This window comes from Pipra filicauda, unplaced genomic scaffold, assembly GCF_003945595.2.
Source record: "Pipra filicauda isolate LSUMZ 115617 unplaced genomic scaffold, ASM394559v2 scaffold176_size3548034_pilon, whole genome shotgun sequence".
Classification (NCBI taxonomy): domain Eukaryota; kingdom Metazoa; phylum Chordata; class Aves; order Passeriformes; family Pipridae; genus Pipra; species Pipra filicauda.
Genome location: NW_024104283.1, coordinates 76,880 through 103,736, shown reverse-complemented (window position 1 = coordinate 103,736; position 26,857 = coordinate 76,880). Strand labels below are relative to the sequence as shown.

The 26,857-nt window shown below is 35.8% G+C and overlaps 1 protein-coding gene across 10 annotated transcripts in view; it reads left to right on the top strand.

The window, feature by feature from the left end:
- HACE1 (HECT domain and ankyrin repeat containing E3 ubiquitin protein ligase 1) overlaps positions 1 to 26,857 on the top strand; it is an 83,775-nt gene that overhangs the window by 39,381 nt on the left and 17,537 nt on the right. For 7 of the 10 annotated variants that reach the window (XM_039379803.1, XM_027731563.2, XM_027731546.2 and 4 more), the window contains 15 exons: positions 829 to 933; positions 2,257 to 2,332; positions 2,614 to 2,745; positions 3,901 to 3,983; positions 6,299 to 6,395; positions 9,007 to 9,108; positions 10,858 to 10,964; positions 14,565 to 14,811; positions 17,826 to 18,163; positions 21,586 to 21,654; positions 22,296 to 22,383; positions 24,125 to 24,236; positions 24,329 to 24,426; positions 24,612 to 24,699; positions 25,694 to 25,843. In XM_039379803.1, the coding sequence (XP_039235737.1) occupies positions 829 to 933; positions 2,257 to 2,332; positions 2,614 to 2,745; positions 3,901 to 3,983; positions 6,299 to 6,395; positions 9,007 to 9,108; positions 10,858 to 10,964; positions 14,565 to 14,811; positions 17,826 to 18,163; positions 21,586 to 21,654; positions 22,296 to 22,383; positions 24,125 to 24,236; positions 24,329 to 24,426; positions 24,612 to 24,699; positions 25,694 to 25,843 (1,892 nt within the window). The remainder of the gene's footprint in view (positions 1 to 828; positions 934 to 2,256; positions 2,333 to 2,613; positions 2,746 to 3,900; positions 3,984 to 6,298; positions 6,396 to 9,006; positions 9,109 to 10,857; positions 10,965 to 14,564; positions 14,812 to 17,825; positions 18,164 to 21,585; positions 21,655 to 22,295; positions 22,384 to 24,124; positions 24,237 to 24,328; positions 24,427 to 24,611; positions 24,700 to 25,693; positions 25,844 to 26,857) is intronic. The other 3 variants (XM_027731576.2, XM_027731596.2, XM_027731603.2) reach the window with 1 other exon arrangement.

Here is a 26,857-nt window from a genome sequence, read left to right as displayed (position 1 = left end):
TATTGATTCTAAAACACAAGAAATGGTGTTACACTTAATTTCTGGATTGTCTTTTATGTTGACTAGTTGTTGGGTCACAAAGCCATCATCAAGCTGCTGGTTTTGCAACATATTTTACAAGTAGTCTTTGGTTTCTTTCTGTTGTGTTGCAGTTCTGACATTGGGAAGATTTGTAACAATGGATAAACTGGTTGTGACGTATAGAAAAATATGCTTATTTTTTCAGTCAGCTCTTCCTCTTGTAGAATTCAAGAGCCAAATAAACATATAATGCAGAGTTTCTGTCTTCTTGGTGGCCTTGGTTATCCTGAAGAGCTGTCATATTACGAAAAGTAAAAGGGAGTTACAGGTTCAACGTTAATAGCAAAGAAATAATTGTATGAATTTTAGATATTTAAACTTTTAGATGTAACTTCCAGACCCTGAAGTGTAACAAAACCCAAAATACTGGAATTGTTATTTAAGAGAAAATATTAATTGATTAAAGATGAGGGATGTGAGAGAAAATGGTAAGCAAAACTTTTAAAACAGTTTATAGTTACAGTTACTAGTCTTAAAGATTCACTGTTGGTTTTTAAAGCCATTAAAATCACGTAGAAGGCTAGTGTCTATTAATTACAATTGATTGTAATTAACAGTTCTCACTCCATTTAAGTGACTTTCCTTTAGCTTTGTGTAACTTGAACTATGAGGGTGTAAAACAATTTTATGTTAAGATCTTCTACTGAGTGTAATCTGTACATGGTATTGCTGTTGTATTTATGTCAATACAGATTTGGTTTGTAAATATCCTTGTTACAGTTTTTCCCTTTCTTATTTTGTTCTTAGCTGTGGATCAGTTGAATGCCTTGTTCTATTATTAAAAAAAGGAGCAAATCCAAACTATCAGGACATTTCAGGATGTACTCCTCTCCATTTAGCAGCAAGGAATGGGTAAGAAAAAAGCTTTTAAAACTCTTAAAAGATTTTATGCATAATGCACTGAAGCTGGCAGGTTCTGTAATATTTTTGCGTGGTTCAAACAAAATACTTTGGTTTTCACTTCGGAAAATAGGGATGATACACTTGTAGAGAAGATGGAGGTTTAAATCCATACTTTGAGTATTCAGAAAATATTTTTTTATAAATGGCAAGTCATGTCTGAAATACCAATTTCAATGCTAGACATTTTAGTGTTTTCTGTTAAGCAGGGGCATAATCATTCTTACAACAGTGATCGAACGAGGGACGTGTTCTCCTTCCAGTTAGCTGAGAAGAAAAGATTTTGGAGGTCTTGGAAGGGTTCAGAGACTTCAGATTTTTCTCGGATAGTGTCTCCAAGGAAAGTTTTACTGCAAGGAAAGGAATATAAAGTTGGCTTGCACGATATTAGGAGAGGGTGAAAAAAACCCATCCAAACCAGTGAGCACGTACCTTTTTAAGATCCTATTTCTTGAACTGTAGTATGTGAGAACATGCAGCTGTAATGTTGCCTTTCTTTTTAAAGCATATATGTGTTACAATAACTGAATTGTATCACAGCTGGTACTTCAAATGAGGAGGAGAGAGTGTTTAGTGGCTTCTAGGTATGTGGGAAGACAATTTGTAGGAGAAGAAAGAAGCAGCCAAGTGGTACCTGATGAAATGCAGAAATACACACAGGAGACAGTTATGTGGAAATGAGGTATAAGAAAGGTGTGAGAGGTACCAAATAAAAAGGAAAAGTAAGAATTCTTAAGGGTAAAGCACTTAAAGCATTAAAGAATGTTAAAAGACCAAACAAAACATGAATTAGGAAAACATACCTCTACTTTCATTAAGACAGTAATTGCACTGCCAAAGATTTGCATAGTGTTACAATGACTGTCTCATTAAGTAATGGTTTAGTGGTGCACTGTAAACGTGTTCACTGAAGTGTGCAGATGGTGGTGAACTTCATGGACTTCTCTTAGCTAAACTCTGACTTCTTGTCTTGAAAGTGTAGCTCATGCAGAGCTGAAGCTGTTAAAGTAGTGGTTAAGTACTTGTGGACTTTCCACAAAAACAACTGTGGTTTTAGTCCTGTGCTGCTCTATGCTACTCTTGCACTGTAGGAGTCTCTGCCGTGACGGTCCACTTCTCTTCTTGACATGCATAGTACTGTACTCCTTATAAACTGAAACTTAACTGCTATGCTTTGCACATTGATGAATTAGAGTGAGCAGAGCTCTAAGAAGGTATTTAGTCTTTGTAAGTGTTTTTCCCTGGCTGGGTTTTAATGTATTCTTTTTCTTATAGCCAGAAGAAATGTATGAGCAAGCTGCTGGAATACAGTGCAGATGTCAACATTTGTAATAACGAAGGCCTGACTGCAGTAAGTGCTACTGATTATCATGATGTTCTTAAAAGGCATGAAGAGTTTGAAGATGCTCATTTTTTAAGTGTTTGCCATCTTACTTGTAAAACAAAATTGCTGCGTGTCCAGTACCTTCAAAGATCAAATGATGTGATCAAAATGCCTAAGCATGTGATAGTATTCTTCAAAACTTCTCTTTGTGAAAGTGTTGACAATAATACAGTCAGGTTTAAAATCATATTTATGAAATACTTGTATCATTGCTAAAGAAAACATGTATATCATAATTTTGTACTTAGATTCATTGGTTGGCTGTCAATGGACGAACAGAATTGCTTCATGATCTTGTTCAACATGTCAGTAATGTAGATGTTGAAGATGCAATGGGACAAACAGCCCTTCATGTAGCTTGTCAAAATGGACACAAGACAGTAAGTTTCTAAATTGTATGAGCACAATGGATTTTTTAAGAACTTGGTAATGCCTCAAAGTTGTTGTGGTTTTTTTTTTTTTATAAGCTTCAGACTAGTAATGCACATGATAATGGTTAGAAGGGTGAAGAATGCTGTTGTTTGTCTTAGTGTCAGCTACATAGACTTCCATGGGAACAACTTACTTATTCTTGTGGAGATGATGGATCTCAGGGTTTATGGGAGTTTAGGTGACTTACTGTTCAGCTATTCTGTACTACTATTATTGGCTTGTCGATAGTAAGTTTTTATGTAATGTTAAACGTTTGAAAATGTTCTTCCTTACTTTTTGGAATGTGTTTAATTCATAGTTGTGCCACCTATTATATGCTTTTGAGGTCTAAAATGATCGTAAAGTACTGTGAAAAATGAACGAAGAGTTGTGTCAGTGAAATATTTAACATTTGAAGTACACAAGTTCAAATAAACTCTTCTATTATTGATATGTGTGAATAATTTTTACACCTGGCCTTGCATTAGGGCTGACTATTTATATACAGAGTACAGTTCTGGATGCTTTACTTGAACTGCATTAGAGCCATGTAGAGTTGTACAGGTTGTCTCCAGAACTATTTACTTAAAAAAAAAAAAAAAAATCATTCTACCCAGATCCTTTCTGTTGTCATTGTTAGCACTTGATTTCGGAAGACCAAATTCTGAGAAACTGTTATCTATAGACTTACCTAATTTATGTGACTGGAATATAACAAAAGTATGTTTGAGAGTCTGCTCAGTGTTTTCGTGTTTTAGAATTTGCTTACGTATTTCTTCTAGCCTAGTTTGAGTTTGAAACTTCAGCTAGTGATAAGGCTGTAAATGGTTTACTTCTCTAAAAAGTCTCATTTTTATTTTTAAATAGCTTGTAGATCCAGGAATCTTTGGTATTAGCTGAAATTCAATAAAAGATATTGTTATTAAAGTAGGAAGTTCAAAGGAAGCTTTATGAGCTCGTGATAGCCATGATTTTCCATTTCATGTTTAGGAATTTTGGTCTTGAGGTTCATTATGGAAAATTAAATCCTTCAGCGTAAATAACATACATGGTATTAAATATTTGGAAGCCAATAGGCTTTTCCATTGCTCTTTTCCTAATGCTGGTATTTTCTTCTCTTCTAGACGGTGCAGTGTTTGCTAGACAGCGGTGCAGATATAAACAGGCCAAATGTTTCCGGGGCAACTCCGCTTTATTTTGCTTGCAGGTTGTATGTTCTTAACTTTTGAATACTGTGCTAAAGGTGAAATAATTTTTTTCCTGTTTTGCAATAACAATGGTTAGAAGGCACAAAATTTAAAAAACATGAAAGCTAACTTTTATTTAATCTTGCCTCATGTTTGAATGTAATTTGGTGTCTTATCTACTTATCTTAGTACTGCAGGCTTATATACCTCTTTCTAACAGACATGTTAAACACACAGCTGTGCATGTTCTAGCATGAGTTATAAATCAATGACTGCTGAACTATTTTCTGAAAAATGAGTTGTACCAACTTAGGTTATTTTGAGTACACTAAAACCACAGTCTTTACAAGGCAAGTTTGTCTATGCTTTAATATACATTATGGTATTACAGTGTACACAAAATGGGCATATATGCCTTAGAGTTACAATGTTGAATTAAAATTATATTGTTGCTTTGATCGGTTCTGTTTTATTCACAGTTTAGTTTAATTTCAAAACTAATCACATATGATAAATGACCTTCTGTTCTTATGAGAACATTTCCGCTGTTTCGTAGAACATTTACAATTTTTATAATCCCTGTGCTTTGGATACAGGTTAAATAGTCCGTTTAAGATTAAATGTTAATAAAAACAAAAGGAGAAATGGACTGACCTGCTGGCCTGCCAAGAGTTATCTTCTAGGAGCTGTGGTCTCTGGAGATAGTGTATGTTGATACTTGGCAGTTGAGAAGGAGAAAATAAATAGCTGTTATCCTTGGTGCTTGGTTTAGGGCCTGGTATTGGCACCTGCTTTAAAAGAAGTAGCCAGCTTGCCTCAGCTTAAAGGTTTTTGGTAAGAAGGGAATGTGTTGAAAGTACAGCAGTGATGTTCTTTTAGAAGTTAGCAGTTGGAGCAGCTGGCAGGGTACAATGAACAGGATGTGTACTACAGTGAACCTTGGAAGAAAGGTTATAGACCCCTGATGATAGAGCAGGACGTGAAGATGTGGTAGCAGTGGCTGGTGATAGCTGGAGAAAGGATATCAGTACTCAAAGTTTTTGAGTCTGAAACACCTATTTTGTCAAGACGTTGGGTTGTGCACTTAGCATAGAGAATTACAGTGAAGATGGTGCCAGTAGGTCATTAGTCTTAGCTCCTTTCTGACTCTGAATGTTTATTTGCACTGGAACAAAGTCTGGTACTTTAGGTTAACCTGTTGGTATCCTGGGCTGGAAGGACGGGAATAATAACTCATCTGGGAGCTTTTGAGAGATCAGTGAAGCTACCTCTTGTTCCTCAGCTGTTGATTGTCACTTTTCTTGTGCCCTTTCTGAACTGATAGTGTAGGCAGCCTCAGTGTGTTCCAGGATGTGTAAAGAGTGTACTGCAAACTAGCTTGAGATATAAAACTTCACTGAAAAAACTTGCATCTGTAACCTTAATTGCTGTGTGTTTTGTATCAGTTTTTCATTTCACCCCTTAGATGCTTCTGTGTTACATTTGGGCAGTATGTACACCGAATACTGGTGAAGGCAATAGTCAGCTAGTCTTTCAATGTGTTTTTAATGAAGTAAACATCTGATCATTGCTACCCAATTTCTCATTTTCATCGCAAGAAAGGATTTGGGAAAGTGTTGAGAGATATAAATAATATTTGGTCTTATTTTCTAGTCAATGGTGGCATGTTGGAATAGTTGTCTGTGAAATTCTCGACTCAAGGAAACTAAGTGTCTTATACAACCTATAAATAGATGAGTGAGACTGTGAAACAGACTTTGAATGCAAAAGTAAAACTCAACATGTTTAAAAGCCAGGCAAAATATTTACAGGTATTGGCTAAAAGAAATCAGAGCCACTAGAGTGATATATTGAATTCTTATGCAAAAAAAAAAAAAAAGATTTTTTTTATCAATAAAAAAGTGTTACTAATGTTTTTTGATGGTTATAGCACAATTAGATTATTTTTCCCCAAATCTGGTAGAAGTGAGCAAAGAACTCAGTGAAGAGAACTTTCTCTGTCAAGTAAGTTAGAGTATGAATTGAGGAAGAGCTCTCTTTTTGCAGGAAATGCAGCTCATAGATATTTATGAGGCTAGACTAAGATGAATCATTTCTGAATGAAGAGGGTGACTGGCTTGATAAATGGCCCTTACCTAATTTTGCACTGTTCTTTTGCAGTGACCTTGACAGGCAGTAGATGAATCTGAGGCATTATTTTCCATCCTGTGTTCTGCTCAGTTTCATAACTATTTGTTTTCTTCTAGCTTATGTTGGTTTTGTTTGTTAGGTGCAGATTTATGACTAATAATGGGGCATAAATGCTGTATTAACTGTGTTCTCTTCTTTTGAATAGCCATGGTCAGAGAGACACTGCACAAATTCTTTTGATGAGAGGAGCCAAATATTTACCAGACAAGAATGGTGTGACTCCACTGGATCTCTGTGTGCAGGTGTGAAGTTAACAACACTCTTTTTCTGTGAACTTCTATGACTTACTAAGGTGTCACCTGATCAGTGTTACCATTTCAGTTTTTAAGGCCTCTGAAAGACAACTGTCCTTTGGGAAAACAAATGCAAAAACCATTTTTTCTGTCACTAAATTGATCTTGCAGGCAGGTTCCTAATTTGTACCCTTTGCATAAGTCTAATGCAAGAATTGACCTAATGAGAAAGAGTTTACTGAACTCCACTTGGCTAGAAAGTTTGGGAGTCCTTGGTATAATGCTAACAGACTATTTAGGTGCTTAAATGTTTACAAGCAAGAGATAAAAGCAAGCAGAAAGGACTAATTTTTTTTTTTTTTTTAATTTCAACTAATAGATTTTCATTTCTCTTGAAGAGATATTACTAATAAAAACAAACACAACTTACATGATGCAGACTACTGCTTTTCAAAGGTATGACTATATCTGGGCAAGGAACAAAAATCTTATGCATTTTCAGCTAACCCAGCATTTTCAACTGCAGAACTCAGTCTTTCTTGTGTGATACCAAATACTGTTTGTACTACCTGCTAAAGTGTTTTTTCTTGATTTGTGGACACTTGCACGTTTTTCTGTAGAATCAGTTGAAGATCAATCTGTCAATAACACAAATAAAGGGAACCTTTTGAACCTTTGCTAGTAATCAGCAGACTAGAATACTGAACTGAAGGCTGAAAAAATCACTGGACTTAGTGGACATCGTACTAACTTGATGTATGTTATTAGTTTGTCAGGATAAAGCTGAAGTTTTCTGGTTTTTTTTCTGTATTTTCAGATTATTTCAAGCTCAAGTTATTTAATTTCTGAAGATTGCTTATATGCCTAAGACTTGCAATTGAAGTAGTTGTGTGTATATGCTAGAATGCTGTCTCCGGTACCAGTGGGACATTTTTGGAATGTTTAACGCTGGAAGATTTATATCATAGACTATCTGTGGAAGGCCTTGATCAAGTTAGTTACTTATAGCATTTCTTTTTGGATATAAGAAATCCTAGTAAGTCCTTAGCTCTGGTCATTTGGAAGTGCCTGATCACTATTCTGTTTCACAGCTGACTTGATTGTGAAGCTCAGATTTTTTTTTCTCATTATTATGGCAAAATGACTTACCATTACCATAAAAGCATATGAAGTCTAGTCAGTTTTGAGGCTTTCTGCAGCCACAGACCTGTAAGACAGTATATGGCAGGGCAGGTTTAGATTAGATATTAGGAAAAATTTCTTCAAGGAAAGGTTTGTAAAGTATTGGAGAAGACTGCCCAGGGAAGTGGTGGAGTTACCATCCCTGAAAGTGTTCAAAAAATGTGTAGATATGGCCCTTGAAGACATGGCTTACTGGCACATGTTGGTGGTGCTAGGTTGATGGCTGGACTTGATCTTTATGGGTATTTTGCAACCTAAACAATTCTATGATTCTATACCAATGTGTAGTTATTGGTACTATTCTTATTTTTTGTGATTAGTGTTTTCAATTTCTGCTTCAATCTGCAGTTTTGCAATCCTTATGGCACCACTTTATACATAAAAGTTCTGTTAACTTTTTTTAGGTGTGAGTAGTGACACCTGGTGTTCGCTGTTTTGTAGTGATGATCTTGCTCTTTTCAAGATCATGTAGTTTACAAGTTTGTGATGCCAAGTAAGAAAGGAGAAAACAAAATGTTTTCTTTCCTTTTACATCAAGGGTTTTATTCTATGCTTACAGATTTGTTTTTTTGTAGTAGATACATGTTTTTAGAAGACTGAAGTTCATATACTTGCCAATGTGGTGTTATCTTGATCTTGAAGATTTTACTCCATTAGTTCTTTGGATTCTGGGTGGTTTTATTTTTTAATACTTGATTTCTTGGTACCAGAAACAAATTAATCTGTTTAATGAATCTGTTATAACTGAGGTAGGTTGTCAACTGTCATTCAAAGAGAAGGAGTCCCTGAAGTTGCAGCATTTAACACATTATATGGTCATCTTTCCAGTGTAGAATTTGATATGTATTCAGGTGTTAGGTGTTTGCTTAAAAATGCAGCTGTGTTAAGTAAGAGTTGATGCAGATAAACCACAAATTCAAGTTCTGTTCTTTTCAGAAAACATTTTTCTCAGAAGGGTGTGAAGTTAGTCTAAGGCACAAATGGAATCATACTTGTGTATTGATTTTAAAGTTAAATAATCCTTTCATGGGTTTATCCTCTTTCTTCCTATAACAAGTCAGATATGCCTTATGAATCTTTAGAAAATGTTTGTTCTGGAGGGCTAGATTCTGGGTGTAATTAAGTAGACACTTCAGCAAGGGGAAGAGAAGTGAAATATTGCACTGTTTTTGATCTTTGGTCATTGTTAGGTGAAGTGTTGTTCAACTGTAACTTTGGCTTGGTAAGTAGGAAAATGTTTCAAAAAACAGAGAAAAGGGAGTGGATATATGTGAACCAATATGTTGAAAAAAGTTTGATTCTACCTTCTCCCAAAAGGTTTGTGATAGCTAACTTTGGTTATTGAAGTTCAATTTATTTTAGAATAGAATTTCTCCATTCAGCATTAAAAAAAAATGTTTCTTTTAATTAAAATATTTTTTGAACGATTGCTTTTTAGGGTGGTTATGGAGAGACTTGTGAAGTCTTAATACAGTACCATCCTCGACTTTTCCAGACAATAATTCAAATGACGCAGAATGAAGATCTACGGGAAAACATGGTAATGCAGTATTACATGTTTTATAGCTAAGGGATCTGTCTGTATTGTGGAGGTCTGATTGCTTAATATGAGTGTCGTGGTTAGAAGACGCTACTAGCAATTGACTGTCAGTGCCACAGTAGTTGATCACTATGTATTTTTCTTTCCCCATGGAAAGTGTCTTTACATTATTTTAAACACAAGAATTTGGGATTAAAAGTAGGTTCTGTTTTCAGTTAGTGTTCTAACTTTGCATATTTGGCAAAGTGTTGTAGACGATTGAAAGAGCAGACTTGTTGCTAGCTTCAATACAAAGGTGCTGGTAGAGCATTCTATAGATCCAATTATTTTGTGTAATGGGGCCTATTTAGTCATTATCTGCAGACATCCATTCTAGGATGTGTCTTGAGGCTTGAATCATCTAGAATGAACTTAAACATTCATAGTATGAGTATTTATACATGATCTGTATGAAGTTGCCTTGTACAATTAGAGTGTAAAAGATTGCAGCTGAAATTTCATTTGATTATTATTTCTGTAGATGAAACTACTCTTTCTTTTTTAATGGTTCTATACCTTGTTTTTTTTTGTTATTGTGGGGTAGTACAATCTAAAGCAAGGAAAAAATTTTGTTTCTTTTTTGTGTAGTGGGAAGGAAGCATGGGGTGCTTTTTCCACTTCCAAATCTAGGTAGCTGTGGGTTTTTAATACATTATTTGTTCAAAAATGACCGCAAACAATTTTACAGGCTGAAAATTAAAACAAAAAATAGAATAGATTTAGTGAGGTATTGGCTGCCACTTCGCTGAACTTAACTTGCTAGATTTTTGATGTTTTCATTTTCTTTCTAACTCCATTACTTCTGCTACGAGACTAAGGATTTATATATAGAAACAATGTTTAATTTTCTGAGACATGGTTGAGTTTTACAGAGTGAAATGACAGAGGTGAGAATTCTCAAAGTGTATGTTAGATGCATGGGGAAATGATAAAGATTATTTAAATTAAAAGAGAAAGTAAAAGAACTAAAACAATGGAACAAAAAACCTGTGTATTGTAGAAATCAAGACAGCGAGAAAAACGGATTTTTCATCTATCTGAGTAATGGTGGAGGTGTTTGCAAAAACAATATCTTAATGAGAGGATATGCAAAACGTTCACAGATTTCACAAATTTCACAGACTATTCTGGGTTGGAAGGGACCCACAAGGATCATAGAGTCCAGCTCTTAAGTGAATGGCCCATATGAGCATTGAACACACGGACCTCAATGTTGCTATCACCATGCTCTAATTAGATAATATGTGGTATAGTATTGTGTCACTGCCAAAACGTAATTGTATTTTGAAAATGGTTTTCTGTGGCCAAGTCTGAGCTGTTCTGCTCAAAGTCTTGAATGATGACCAGTTCATATTCTCTGAAAGTGATGACATGAGGAGACTGGGTATATGTTGAAGTCAGGACTCACAGTTTAAATGTCATAAGTTGTTCTTATGAATTAATAATACATGACTAAGCATTCAGCGTTGGTAGATTCTCTAATGTTAAATATCCTGCAGTACATGCATTGACACTAGAATGTATACCTTTTCAGTAATCTTTGTAAATCATAATGAAATGTTAACTGAGGTTAGATTAGATAGGTTGGACAATATACATTATTATTGCTAGATATTAGTGCATGGGTGATAATGTTCTAAATAATTGATAAATTATTGTTGATCTGATGCTCCTTGATGCTATGTAGTTCCTTTTGTTTTAATCCTTCAGTTGCGCCAAGTTCTGGAACACTTATCTCAGCAGAGCGAAAGCCAGTATCTTAAAATCCTAACAAGTCTTGCTGAAGTTGCTACAACAAATGGTCACAAACTGCTTAGGTAAGTGCGAGAAGATCAAAACTAGGTTGATAAACTACTTGGTATTTAGTGCCACTTAGTGGTTTTAATAATCTAGCCTATCTGGTGCTAACCTATCTGGAGTAGATGGACCTCAAATCTGATTTATAGGGAAGTGCCTGTTTAGATCACTGTCTTCACAAAGGCTCCAAGAAAGTAAGTTGATATCCTTGTATAGCTGCTGGCACCTAGAAGCTTGAGTTGCAGAGAAATGTATTTTTTTGTTTGACTGGTTTGGCTGTGTCAACTCTAGGCAGGGAAGGTTTTTAGATTAAATATCAAATAATTCCCCCCCCCTTTTTTTCCCTTCCATATTTTTAATTTTCTGCATGCTTTCTTAGTATGCTTGAAGAGAGTTTTGTTACTTCAGACACTTTCTCATGTTTGCTAGTTTTGATTGCCTTCCATGGCTACTAATATAAATGAAGCCAAAAATTTAATCTACCAGTGTCCTGTCTCAGCAGCACAAGCAGCGGTTACTTGGGGAGACACATAAAATAGGTAAGCATATTTATCTAGAATGCTATCCTAGTTATTTTGGCATCTGTTTGAGGGAAACACCTGATCTGTAATTTGTTGAATCACCAGTAACATTTTACTGTTTTCAAAAGCTAACAGATTTTGATCTAACCTAAATGCTTTACTAGAAACTAAGAGAATCTTTACTGAAAGAGTTCGAGTCTGAAAGCATGAGTGGAAGTTCCTTACTAACGTGTTCTGGATGACTTCTTAGAAAGAGGTTTAAGAGTGTTCTGTAACCAGAGGAGCCTGTCAGCGTAGGTTGTAGGGGAATATGACTGAAAGTTTCTTTTTCACTGGGGCCAGGGGGCGTGAGAAGCCCATCAGTTAGATGGAGAATAAATAATATATTCTTACTTCTAAGTGCCTTTTCTTCCCCATGAGTCATGTTACATTTGGATGGAGCTTGTAGATAGCAGGTCAGAACTCCTAAATGATGCTAGGAAGTTCATTACACCATTAGCTGAGTCTTATTCTGATAGGTGTTCGCTTTGATGAATTAGTGCAAAAGTCTTAAACCCTTTAAATGTTTGGGATTAAAGTGCATAGACATATTAATGACATTTTGTTTCTGCAGAGATGACATTTTGAAGGACTTCAGCCGTTGTTGAGCTTCAGTGTGTATCAGCTTAACTTGTAACATATTCCTTTTTGTCTGCAGACTTCCTTAGAGCCAATAGATCTCCCACAAAGAGTAAAACCATTATGCAGGAAAGGGCTTCAAACTTGTTCTCTATAGGTACATTGTCAGAAGTTGTGGTAAATGGGTTAGATCATATGAGGCAGTATTTGTTTCTGTTGGTGTCTTCAGAGGTAAACTAATTGTTGTCTAGATTTGATTTATTACTGTTAGTGCTCCTCTCTATTGAGCTCCCTTAGTATGGCTGTAGAAACAGTATCTATGTGCCTATACTGTCTCTCAGTTTGAGCTACTGTGTGTTCCTGTATTGCTGCATGCAGGTGGCCTAGCGATGGCTGAAGACAAGGTGGAAGTGTTGCATTGCATTGGATGAGAAGTCATTTCTAGAGATGCCTGTAGAGTGTCCTGTGGACTTTTACTGGCCCACTTCTCTTTGGTACTTTGTAATGTCACAACAGAATTGTAATACAAAAAGAAAATAATTCCAAGACACAGTTTCAAAAAAGCTGTGTCTCTGTTCTCTCCAGTTCTGTTTCCTGTCAGAAGCAGTGAATTTCTACTTTAAGAAAGTATTTCTCAGTTGCTTTGTTATACAGAATGAGGATTAAGGTGGTACTTGGTGAATATAGGTACTCTGAGCTTGGGCCTCTTTCCTCTTCTCCTTCTTCTGACAAAAGTATGGAAAATGTACTCTGTACCTGAAAACCTCCAATAATGATATTTTTGCATGGCTGAACTAGTCTCATCACTGTTTGTTTCCTGGATTCTAACCTGCAGTCCATTGCTTTTGGATTTGTCTTTATTTAGTTCAAAAGTGTCTAAAGTTTGTTTTTTGTAATGCTTCTAGCAAGTAGCCAGGGATACCACTAAGCTTCTGCTTGAGGACTTCTGCCCTGAGTACCAGCAAGGACCCTGTGTTCAGTTAGAATTACCTTCATTGTATATTTCCTCTTTCCAAGAAATAATTGAAGTGTGACATGATTGGGTCTTGCTGGTGCAGGTTAGGCCTAGCTGAATGTTTACAAACATTCCAGTAAAAGCTTCACTAAGCTATTAAAACACTTTAAGGTTTTTGTATATATGTGGGTCCTTTTCCTGGAGACCAGACTTAAGTGGAAATTTCACTAGGAAAACACTGCTGCTGAGAGATGATAGAGTGCAACTGAAACATTAGTTGGGTTTTTTTTTTTTTCCTTTTTAAGTTATCTTCTTGAGTTAGATTCTTGTATTCACAGATTCTTTTGGTATATAAGCAGAGGTTTCATAAATGCTAATTTGTGGCTGTGACCAGAGCTGCTGGTAATTCAATTACAGGTCGCTAGTCAGAGGATTTTCTTTACCTGGTTAGAAACTTAACATTCCCACCGCTGCACTCCTTACTCTTTGTGTTCCTTTCTTATACTGATTTACTGAAAACTTTGCTGGTTAAAGTGTAGATTGTGACAACAAAGTCATATTTTGTTAGTTTAGTAAAATTCTTAGTATATTGCTTTTTAAAATTAACAACTTCACTGTCAGTCATTAAAATGTAGTGCTGAAAACAAGTCTCTTGCTTTACCGATGACATAGGGTAAATAGGTCATGATAAATGTTACAACTAGTTACGTTTTGGGTTTGTGAATTAACAGGTTAATTGCATCAGAGGCTTACAGCATCCTCTAAGATGTCAGTTTTCTGGTGTTTACTGATTTTATGGTTAGAAAGCATGCTTTTAAGTTGTAAGTACTTCAAGGATAGATTTGAGTATATACTCACTTCTGTAATATTTATAAATTAGTAGATTTTTGATAGAAAAATAATTAATTTCTTGCAGGCATAAAACTTTTAGTGTGTTTATTGGATAGATAAATAACATACTGGTGCTTCTGTTTAGTGTCTTTTAGGTGAATGTTTTTCTTGAGTAGAAATAGTAGCGTCTTTACCATCGTGATCCCTTGGTGGATTGAGGTAGTTAAGGGGCATTTAGAATAACAGCTGATGAGGATGGGCTGTGGCAGCATATCTGATTAGTCGCTATGCTTTTACCATTGGATGCTCTCTTTTCTAAATTGAAAACCATTGTCATCTGGATATCCCAACTTGTTTCATACGCTGAGATCCTTACTGTAGTAAGTTGAATTTCCTGCTGGCGGTTCATAAGAAGTGTACGTGTGTGTAAAAACAAATGAAGTGTTTTGCAAGATCTGGAATTTGCTGTTTTAACTACTAGTTAAAATTGTGTGTACATGTTAGTAAAATTATAGTGCTTATATTTGACTTTTGGGGCTGGTGCAGGAAATAGAAGTTAAAATTCACTAGGGTTTAAAGCTTAGGGGTTTTTTCCAGCATGTGTATCAGACCCTACCATTAGATTGCTTACTCGTTAATATACTAAATTGTTCCATCTAGGAGAACAAACTTAACATTCCATTTTTTTCCCCCAGCTTGTCAAGTAATTATGAAGCTCAAATGAAGAGTCTCTTAAGGATCGTGAGGATATTTTGCCATGTCTTTCGCATTGGCCCATCCTCTCCCAGTAATGGAAATGACATGGGCTACAATGGAAATAAAACTCCAAGAAGTCAGGTGTTCAAGGTCAGAAAAGTATATGATGTTGTTAGGAAGATAGACGTTAAAGAGATGAATTTCACAAAGCATGCATTCATTAATCAGACATCTCATGAACAGGAAGTAAGTTTGGTTGATGTCCCTATCCCTTCTTAAGTTAAACCTACCTCTTTTCTTCTCTTTTATTATTTTTTGCCCACTACATTAATTTAACCTCTGATGCACATCTCATCTTATGATCTCTGTTTATTTCTTATTTAATAGGTTGTTTATTAGATGTTGAAAGCTTAGTTGCTCAGCTGATTTTCATAAACTTTGTTTTTATTTCTATTTAAGAGTGTAGTAATCTCTAAATGTGGTAATATTAATATAGTAGACTATATTCATGTAATTTCAGAACGATAGTTGGAGATTCACTGCGAGTTCTGATCATTCGGTTTTATCCAGCTTCACAAGACAAATGGAAACAATTGAAATCTTGATCTGTGTGTTGTTTTCACTGTGACCATGAAGTCTTTATTATTACGTGCTTTGAAACATATCAGCTTACTACTACCCTTGCAAGGTTATTGATTTGTAGCTGTTTTCAAACACATGCTTTAGGTGCTTGCTGTTTAGTTGTTTAATTTCTAAAAGTGTCTGGTTTTTTTATGTTTTTTTATGTTGCACTCTGGATTTAAGCTATAAGCTGCCCAGAGCAGTTACATTTTTATTTAAGACTTTTTAAAAGCCTTTTGGTTCGTTATAACCTCTAATTAGCGTCCGGAGAAAGAGTCACACACTCTTCTCTAAGAGAAATTCTTTTTAATTTAGTGAGGAAAATAAGATATTTTGACAAAAGGTTTATACAAGAGTAAAATACAACCAAGAAAAAGCATTTCACTAAAACATTCAGCACAAAGACCCATTCCACAAGAAACACCCACTAGAAGCAATCAGTATACTAGCTTTAGTAAAACACAATTCATTGGTTTTAAGTTACCCACGAGAGAAGAAAAAAAAGTAAATGAAGAAAATAGATTGAAAGAGTAAAGAAAGAGGGAAGTAGAGAGGGGAAAGAAAAATGGTCACATGGTGCAGGCAGCAGGAGAAGAGAGAGAGAGAGAGAAAAGGAAAAAATAGTTACCAACAAGATCTGATGGTTCACATGGTAAACATGGCTTTTCAATTCCACATAATTTCAGAACTCACTATGAAACAAACAAAACCATTCAATTGCAATTTGCAAAGGAAATGGTATTTCAACAGAATCACTCGTCTGTGTGCCCAAACTACTTTGTATGCTGAAAGAATTGTTTCTCAATTTAATGTGGAGTTAAGTCTTGTGCAGTAAACTTATATTACACAACTGCCACAGTTGTCCCAGAAAATATCAATAATTCTTAAGTGTGTGAAAACCACACCTACGTTTTTAATAAATAAGCAAAATGTATACTACTGTTGCATTAGCTAACGTTTCAGGATGATTTAGAAGTTATTATTGCAATTATTATAATTTATTTATTTAGAAGTGTTAAAACCCTCATTAGGGCCACTGTTGCCTCCATGATATTTAAAAGATTGATTTCAATTTCAAACTCAAAAATATAAAACTGCTGATGAGAACTTGTTTGGGCACACAGGTCTGGCAATGCTAAGGTAATCAACAGTTGTGGCTGTTAGTCTGTTCTTTCCTGAATTTTACAGTGACTGGGAAGTGGGAGATCACACATAGTGCTGAGTGAGTTGGGTGACTTCCAGTTCTCTCTTATTCCTGCCTTTCCTTTTCCTTTTTTGTTCTTTCCTTGAAAACATGGTTGTATTTGTCTCTTTTGCCTTTTGGGAGGAGGGAAAAAAACCCACTATATGTTTAGATTATTGCAATGGTTTGCAAGCTACTTGAAGACCTGACAGTTGTATCTCTTCTTTGGTACCAGTTCTTGCATGTGTGACGTGCAGGTTAGTGACACAGAATTCCTTTTCTAGTTTTTGTTTTATTTGCATTTTCTTGAATATAGATAGTCTAACTGGTTAGTATGGACTATTAAGGAAACCGCAGAGATTGTTGCTACAAAATGGGTGTTAAATCTGTGTTAAAGAAGTCAACATGGAACTTCAAGATTTTAAATTTGAGATCTGTATTGAAAATTTTAGAAGTCAGTAGCTTGAAATTGGAGTTTGCTGCTGATCTTAGAATTCAGTTGTGGATATAAATGTTGCAGGTAACTTCACTTTTGATACAGGTTTCTGACATAAACCATCAGTCTATGGTTCATGTCCCATGTAAGGTGCTGAGTACTTTCCAGAGCATAAGAAACTGATACAGTTCTCCACCCACTTCTTTGAATGCTGTTTGAGTACTCACTAGATGTAGGCTTGCAAAACAAGCCCTTACACCCCTTGTGGCCTTTTATTATGCTCAGGCCTTCTTCTCCTCCATACACCTAGGAACAAATGTGCAGTGATGGAATTGTACCAGGTTTTCATGTTATTAGTTTTGGGCAGGGTGTAGTGAATAAAGAGTGCCTTTGTTAAAATGTACAGCTTTAAAAATTGATTTGTGATTCTGATGATAGTTGTTTCATAAAGCTAGATGTTAGTGACCCTTACTCTGAGACATCTGGGATACTATCAAAAAGAGCTGTATGATCTCACACTCTACGTAAAGCACATTCCTATTAGATACGTGCATTGGTTTGAATCTCTGTGGTGTTGTCTGGAGTTCGCTCCATCTTCTTGGTAGAGGGAGCTTCTTTGTCCAGGTCTTTAAAAAAGAACTCTCTTACTCTGGCAACTCAACCTGTGTATTATTGTTTCTCTGCTTGACTGCAGCGGTCAGGCAGTAGCATGCTGTGTAACAACTGTGAGGCCAAACTCTGTTATGTAGTTCGATTCTATAGTTCTTTCTAAATTACTTTATCTTTCTTCCATCTGCTTCTTGATTATTTTCCTTCTATATGAAATTTTCTTTGTGCTCTTTGGCTACAAGTACAGAATTTTTTATGAGTATTCGACTTACCTCTAACATGACCTCTAAAGGATCACCTAAAGCTTTAAAATGTGCCTTGTACCTACTTGCCCAAACAGCATTATCACATTATTATTATCTAATGTCAACGTGTTCCTTTTCTGTCTGTTTTGTCATGTGTTTATTACAGCCACTGGAACTGCTCTGGCATTCTCTAGATGAATGGCTTGTTCTTATAGCTACGGAGCTTATGAAAAACAAAAGGAACTCTGCCAACATTACTTCTATTTTACTGAAGCAAAAAGGATCAGATCACCAGGATGCTGCTCCTGCGCCTTCCTTTGCCACTGCAGGAACTGAGGGAAGAAAAGACCTATCCACTGATGCTGTCGAGTTAAAAGCATATGATGTTGCTGGGAAGCAGGAAGCTTGTGCTGATTGCCAGGATGTTATCTCCATGACAGCAAACAGGCTAAGTGCTGTCATTCAAGCCTTCTATATGTGCTGCTCCTGTCAGATGCCTCAGGGGTAAGGAGAGGATTCATTTTTGTTATCCAAAATATTACCATTTTAGAATCACACACACCTTCTTGGAAGAATGTTGGTGCTGACCACATTATATTAGTGACAGTCAAGGGTATGTTTAATGCTTTCACTAGTTCAGTTATTTGAATGATTTTTTTTTTCTGGCTCTAATGGCACCAAACAGCACTGCAAATTTTCCATAGTGCTGCTTCCTGTGAGTGTAGCTGCACTGGGACAAATTTTGTATTAAATGTCTAATGGCTTTTTGTAATCATGCAGTATACTTGGAGGTAATAGAATTTTGATCTCTAGAAACTTAGCTGTATTTGCTGTTGGTTCTTAATGTGAAATTATCCCTGAATTTAATATGATTATCCAACAAGAACAGCTGTAAGCTCAGAAAAAAAAAAGTGAACTATCTTTGTGTGTGAAAATGATGACTGGGGCAAAACTTGACTATGTTGCAGAAGTTTATAACAAGGAGAGTTCAATCTCAAAAATAACAGTCATTTGGAATCCAGTCCCAGCTTGACAAACATGTAGTTTTGTGTGGAACAGACACTGCAACTTAGGTAAATTTAGTGTCTGGTTTAAACAGAAAACGAGTGTGTCCACTGTAAGTGAGGTCTTAGTCAGGCCAAGATTTTTATGGATTATATTTGTGAACTTGCAAGGAAAGGATCCTTTGGTCCTTGTGACTGCAGGATTAGATAAGTATGGTGGTATTACAAGCTCTCTGAGGAATCAAGAAGCAAGGTTCATACTATGTGACAACTCTTGTTTATTCCTGGCCACTTCGAGGGTTTTTCTTTCTCTGACAAACTGAGTGGAATAAAAGCATTCAGGCTGGCCAGTAATGTTTGTCTGGGGCATACTCCTCTGTGGACATTCTGGAAGATCATTTAAGGATCAGCATGTTCCACAAACACCTCAGTACTTTCACTTTTGAAAAAGGAACTGCTGTTTAGCCATTTCCATTGATATAAGATAAAATGCAGTTAAGTATTGTTGACAGCAACCAAATGAAGAGCACAAATGTTTACAGAAGTGTTTAAGTACATTGCCCCTGCCACCATCCATCTCTTTGTACCAAAATTCAGTCATCAGGGTGACTGTTTCCCTGTGTCCAGGGGACTTGCTGATATGCCTTGCCCTGTAGGTCTGTCCCAAAGCATAATTTATGCTTCATGTTAAGGAGAACTCCCACAGATACTACATAAGTTTGAGAGTTACTGTCATGGAAGTCAGGAGCGTAAGGACTGTTTCAATAACCACTGAGAGAACTCCCTGGGATGTGGGAAAGAAGGCTGAATTTTGTGTTGCTTTAGAGCTTTTCAGAACTGTGTAGAGAATACAAAGATCTGAGACTTGCTCTGTTTTACTAAAGTTTTTATATTAATAGTGTTACCTAAGATCAGGAGCCAAAAACTTACCAGGCAATTAATAGTAGAGAAAAGGTAGAGAGCAGTTTCAATAGAAGGCCTTCAACCATCATGGGGGTACAGAGACGTCCCCCTCCATGTCCAGGGGGGTTCCACAATTTAAGGTGTTAGTCCATCCAATCCCAGATCGATCTGCCCCCCAGATCATCCCAGTTCTGCCCCTTGGCACACCCCTCTGGAAATTGAGTTAGGGGTCTCTAACACCCCCTCTGCCTCATCTTCCTCTTCATCACAGCACATCCAGTCCTTGGAGCTCCTCCAAAGTTCTGGGATTTCAAAGGATGCTTTGACCATGATGTATCTTGTTATTCAAGCCACGGTGCAAATGTTCTTAAACAGAAAGAAGGCCTACCTTGAGAGAAGTGTAAACAAGATAAGGGAATTTAGAAAGTTAGATATGAATTGGGGTATTAGGGTTGCGTAAATGTGTAAACTACTTTGCTAAAGTGTGAGCTAACTACAGCTACTTCTAAAATCTACAAAAAGCCAAAAATCAAAAAAATTCATAGGCATAAATAGGAGTAAATGGTGTAACTCAATACCACTGCCATCTTCAAATAACATTTGAAATTATAACAAACTATGTTTTCAGACAAAATGTTTTAAAATGACTCTAAATATAGATTTGAGTGTCGTTATATTTAGTGGAAGAGAGTAAGCAAAGCTCATAGCTTTCCATTGTTCCTGATAATCATACAACAAGGATGGCATTTCATGTTGGTTAACATTTGAAATACTTAGGTTATTTTATTTTACTTGCCACAATTGCTTTTCTTGTGCAGATGCTGACATTGACTCTAGACATTTTTAATTAATATACTGAAATAAAATGTTCCAAGTTTTCAGCATCAAAAATGACAAGTGTATGCTTTTTTCCTCTTCTCCATATATTGTATCTTACAGCTTGTGTGGCAATTTACAAATGGAGTTAATTTCCTTTTAGGGAAATTAATTTTTAGGTTTTTTTTAGTTTAATGTTTTCAAATCATCTCACAGACCAGGAATCTGTTTAAAATGTTCTTATTTGGTCTCTGGAAGATTTTACTTGCTTGTTTGTTTTTTGTGCAGATGAGTGAAAGGATATTCAGAACAGAATAAGGAAAATACCTCAGTTTTGGATAAAATTAGCAGCTTTCGTCTAAATTGGTGTGGGGAACAGGAACAGTTCTAGGATTGTTATCCTGGACTAAGTAAAGTACTCTTTACTTGATGAGAGGGTTTTAACTGTGTTTGCAACTATTCATGAGCTTTTACTGAAGTTGAAGGATACAATTAAGTTTGGTTGTTTTTTTTTGTTTTGTTTTGTTTTGTTTTTTTTTTTTTTGTAGGATAGGTGTAAATAAATGTAATAAAATTTGCACCCATTTTTATCTTTCCCTCGCTCTCCAGATATATGTATAGGAGAAAAAAATAAATTCATGCTAGTGTGAGACTCTTGCCTAACAAGTAATTTTGTTGTTTTTTTTTTTTTTTGTATATTTTGCCATTAGATAACCCATTGTCCCCATTATTAAGTCTGCTAAGTTTGAATTTTATTTCTTCCTGGTTCTCTTTCTCACATAGCACAATTTACAGGATGCGTGGGGGGAGTTTTATACAATGAACAAGAATATAGAACAGCCTGCATATCGTATACATTGTGCATGTAATATCAGTCCTTCCATATATGTGCTTCCATTGAAAGCTGGAAGGATTCAATAGGAAAATATGTATCTCCCTTAGCTTGAGCTTTTCTTGTGCATATAGTTAGTAACAGTTAAGGGTAATGTTGCGTGACCCTCTTGGTTATTGGCATTTTTGGCTATTCTATTAGTTTATTATGAGATCTTAATGCTGTTGAGTATTTAGTTTCATGATGGCTAGTTAAACAATATCAGTTTATAGTTGTGCAGTATTTTATTTAAAAAAAAAAAGGAAACAATTTATGTAATTCAAATTATTTTCAATTTCACTAACCGAAAGCATCATATGATTTTTGAACAGGATGACGTCACCTCGTTTTATAGAATTTGTTTGTAAACACGATGATGTCCTTAAGTGTTTTGTTAACCGGTAAGCTTCAACAAATACGGGTTTGGTAATCCACCTCTCTGCCTGGCCACCTTCCCCCTCAATAAATCAAACTGATCTTTTCCTTCTTACTGAGTTGTATTTTTAGGTTTTTGTTGTAACCTATGTACTATATGCACTTTAATGGTCCTGCCAAATTCAAGGGAGTAGAGATTAATGATTCAGAGCTCAGAATTAAATGAACTCTTTTGCATATTTAAATGATCTATTTGTAAGATTCTGTGGGATCTTGTGAAAAAAATCTATTTCACAGAGCAACAGAATAATTTCTTTAATAGATCCTTTCCTCATATTTATTCCAAATAAAGGCTTCACTTTTTTTGAGGCAGATGAAAACTTTCATTCTTCCTCCAATATGTGACTTCCTAAAGGAGTCTAAACCATCTTTTTACAGTTGACTGTTCCCAGAGTTTCTCTGGGACTGCTTCTGTGTGGGGAGCTGCTTCTAATCCTCCCATGTTTTGCAGATGAGGTATTTGAAAACGAGAAAAAATGACAAAGTAGAAGTGTCTGTTAAAACCTTTTTATATGACTAATTGCATTGTTTCTTTATGTGAAATTTTTGTATCATGAAGCATTATTATTAAATCTCTTAACAGGCTTCTAACCTATTTTTCTTTCAGAAACCCCAAAATAATTTTTGATCACTTTCATTTTCTTCTCGAGTGTCCTGAACTGATGTCCAGATTTATGCACATCATAAAAGCTCAGGTAAGTGTCAGGACATGCTTAGTTACAACTTCTGTGAGTATACAAAGGGTGTTTTGTTTAAAAATAATATTTAAAGAAATTCCATTTGGGGAGGATGGAAGAACTAAGTGTGGCCTCTAGTGCTTCTGAATGTGGGATGTTGGAAGATCAGATTAAACAGACATGGCAGCCAGATTTCTGTACTTGTAGTTCTTTAAAATACATATGTGAATCCATTTGAGATAACTGATGTTAGATATGCCTTACAAGTCCAACTTTCAGTTAAACAAAGCTAAATTTCTATTTTTAAATCTATTACTACACATCTAATAGATTGGGCTTTAAAATGCTGCACTTTTCCCCTAATTCCCCTGATGAAATCTTACATTTTGAGACAAACCAGAGGATAAATATACCACTATTAGTTGATTTGACCATAGTTAATTAGTGGCAGCTCCTTTAGTGAAACGTCATGTTGTCTTGTTACAGTTTGCTCTGTTTCCTACCATTTCTTTTTGTTTCTTTGTTTTGTCTCTTTTCTTATTCAAGTAAAATTATAAACTCATTTCTCAGTTTGACATTGGACATGAATTAAAAGATTAGAGAGTTACTCTAGGGGAGACCAGTGTAGTTTCATTGAAAAATTAGCACGCAAACTCCCGTGTGGAAGTTGGCTCGTATACATAACGCTGTAGTCTTAGGCATCTGCCATGTTTTCGTTACTGTGCTGTGCATGTGCTCTATTACAAATGAAGATGGTATTTGGGTGATAATGAGCTGGTTGGAACTCCTTCATTTAGCACACACTAGTTTACTTTTGATTTGTTCTCCATTAGAAAGATTCCTTACACTAAAAGAGTTTTGGTCAACTATTTTGGTTAAATACCAAATTTTCTGAAAAAAAAGGTAAAGTTCCTCTACCCAACCATAACACCCCCTTCCCCAATAATTGTGGAAAGTCTGTTCCAAAAGCTTTATTTTCTTAGTCGTGAACAGTACAGTGTTTTATTTTTAAAGGTACGCTGTTTTTAGTAATCCAGTCCCATTTGTGGGACAATGGTGTTAGATGTGTTGTTTATTCATTCTTTGGTTGAAATCTGTGTTTTTGAAATTCGTTACCTGTGAATAGTAAAGAGATCCTGAGAACTGACACCCTGTTTGTCAGGTCAGCTAAATGTACGTACTGTGAATTGCGATGGATGAGAAAGATATGAGACGATGTCCTGTCTTGGAAGAGCTGCAAAATGTCATCTCAATCCTGAGTCAAACAAGCTAGAACCTTCTCACCTAGGAGTTCCTTTGGAAGGTTTCTGGTTCCTTTGAGTTGTTTTATACTGCCAGTGGACTTTACTACAAGTAGGGCTTGTTTATATCCCTTGTGCTTCTGTGCTCAGCTGTGGTTGATTATCAGTAGTATTACAGAAGCCAGTGACTTACTTCTTCTCTAGAGTCCTTCGCACCCACTCCTTCCCTGTAAGAAGTTTTGTGCTGTTTTTCTCTTGTGTGGAGAACTTTGATAGCAATTTCTGCATAACTGGTGGTCCAGTCTTCCGCATACCCAGCTTCAGCATACCAAACTTCATCAAGCACTTAAGGGCACGTCTATTCTTTTCCCAAAATACTGTATAGCTTATTGAGGTAACTCGGCACATCTCAAAAATTAATGGAGAAGTCTGCATAACTATTTTCCAGTCATGCTTATGAGAGATTAATTTTTTGGTGAAATGCATCTATATAATATGGTTTACACTTTGTTTTGTAGCCATTTAAAGATCGCTGTGAGTGGTTCTATGAACATCTGCATGCTGGGCAGCCAGATTCGGACATGGTGCACAGGCCTGTCAATGAAAATGACATTCTTTTGGTTCACAGAGGTATTGTGTTATAAATGGAATTAGTATATCTTTGAAATACATTGAAATATAACAGATTAAGATGAAAAAATTAATTGATACTTTGTATTTAGATTCTATTTTTAGGAGTAGCTGTGAAGTTGTATCTAAAGCAAATAGTGCGAAACTAAAGCAGGGGATTGCTGTGAGATTTCATGGAGAAGAAGGCATGGTGGGTAAAACTACATTGTTTTTTATGGTACTTTCATATGGAAACATTAATTCTCTTTCACAAGTATTGTTTTGAACTAAACCCTATTTTAAAATTACTTTAAAAGAACTATGTAGTTATTCAGTATAACTGTTGGAGCAGTGAAACTTCTTTGTACTAATACGTTTTATTCTTTTGACATGCAGGGACAGGGTGTGGTGCGTGAATGGTTTGATATCTTGTCCAGTGAAATAGTTAACCCGGATTACGCCTTATTTACCCAGTCAGCTGATGGTATGTTTCTGTGGTTTTTTCCCTCTAATTTTAGAGTATTGTCTTTCATAAAAGCATCGTTTCAGAATATAAGATTATTACTTTTTAAAAGCAACACCGACAGAATTGATCTTGTATATAGAGAAATGATCTATTCATTGTTTTTACAAGAACGTATGAAATATTTTCCTTCATTTGAAGTTTCATTCTCTTCTGTAAGAGGAGAGTGAGTTGTTGGTTTTAATGGGTCCATGCTATCTCTGCCTGGTTGTAGAAGGACACAGCATTTTGAGAGTTTTCCTTTCTTCTGCATCTGCAGGAGAACTGTGGAGGTATTCCTCTATTTCCTTTTAGAAATCGATAAATTCAGTAAGCTAGTTTTTGTTATAAAAGCAGATGTTGATCTCCACAGGTCTCCCTTGCATTTGACTTTTTGTCTTTCGAGTTTTTCATATAAAGCAAGTCTTTATCAATAAAAGATTTCACATCATCATCAGTGCTAAGCATTTTGTTTTCTACCTTACAAAGTCCTGGAAAGTGACAAGGGATTCAGTCAACAGTAGATTATTTCATGAAAGCTAAAAGGAAGAGTTCAGGGATGTCTGTTTGAGGTAGTCTTTTCCAAGGAGACCAGAACTGGACTGTGTCCTGCCTGCATCTGGCTGGAAACAGGTGAAACATGCTGATCCTTCCTTTGAGCATGTTCACAAGTTGATAGAAGCAAAGCCCATTAGAGTGAGCAAAAAATGCCCATAGCAATATACTGAGATGGAGGATGAAATTTACAAGTTTATAATTCCCTTTTTGTTGATGATAATTACTTCAGAGCGATGCCTTGGAAAGTGGTTAAGCAGTATCATTGTAGTAGTAGGGTGTCACTACGTTCTAATACATTTCTATCTGAAGTCTTTTTTGTGTAAGCAAAAAGCCCCAAACTTCCAGAACCCCAAAATAAAACTCTTGCAGTGTTTTCAGTTGTTTAGTGTATTTGACAAATAATATTTTTATTTTATAGGAACAACTTTCCAGCCCAACAGTAACTCTTCTGTAAATCCAGATCATTTGAACTACTTCCGTTTCGCAGGCCAGATCCTGGGGCTGGCTCTGAATCACAGGCAGTTGGTGAATATCTACTTCACGAGGTCATTCTACAAACATATTCTTGGTATGTTTTATTAAAATCCTGTTTATTAATTGTAATAATTGTCTGAGCACTAAACCTTTTTCTTTTTTACTTTTGTGTGTGTGTGTTAAAAGTGAAAAAGTCTTGGAAATTAATGTCTTGCAAGTCTTTTATGTACATCAGAGTCACAACATAATACGGCAGTAATTGCTATTCTAGTCTGTGCCTCACTTAGGAGCTGTTGTAGTTGCAAAATATAGAAATACATGAGCAAAACTGTGTGGGAATTTTATACAGTTAACAACTTTCTAAAAAATAGCTAATCTTTATATTTGAATATGAATCTTAAATTAAAAGCAAGGAAGGCATCATTACTCTTTCTAAAGCCTTATCATGTAATTTGGCTGTCTTTACTATTGCTGACTAGGAATACCTGAAAGGCAGATTAGTGCAACCAATTGCTTTTGTGGTATATGCAATTCTTTGCATCACAGTTGTGAAATTCATCTATCCTGCTGTGTAGTGTCATTCTTGAGAAATGAAAATAATTGTTCCCTAGTTAACTTCTGACAGACTTACAAAGCTGAGAATGTTTGTGAACTCTGGCAAAAGTCTATCAGGCATTCTTTATTGTGCCTGAAGTTCATCAGTCATATAAGGTGTTCAGGAGCTGAATCCATACTGTTGCAAACTTATTTCCTGAAATAGTGTTTTGGAACTAATGCAGGTTCATCCTGTCTCCTTAACGAGGCAAGTTAATTCATGTGCTTATACTGTAGCATTCAAGGGGATTGGTCAGAAGTCTTTATAAAAATGTAACTTTTTTTTTCTTTTAGTGGAGGACAACCTCTGTTAACTGCAGTAGCTATTGTCTAGGGCTCTTCTTTGAGAACCTTTGTGCCTTTTGATTGTTGAACATGATGCCCCTCCTCTGCATTGTCATGAAAAAAGTTTTCTTCTTGCGTGAAAATATCATGGAAGGGTAAATTCCCTGTGCATTCTTATTACTCCACTAAGTACATAAATTTATTTGCTGCTGCATGCAGATTTCCTTTG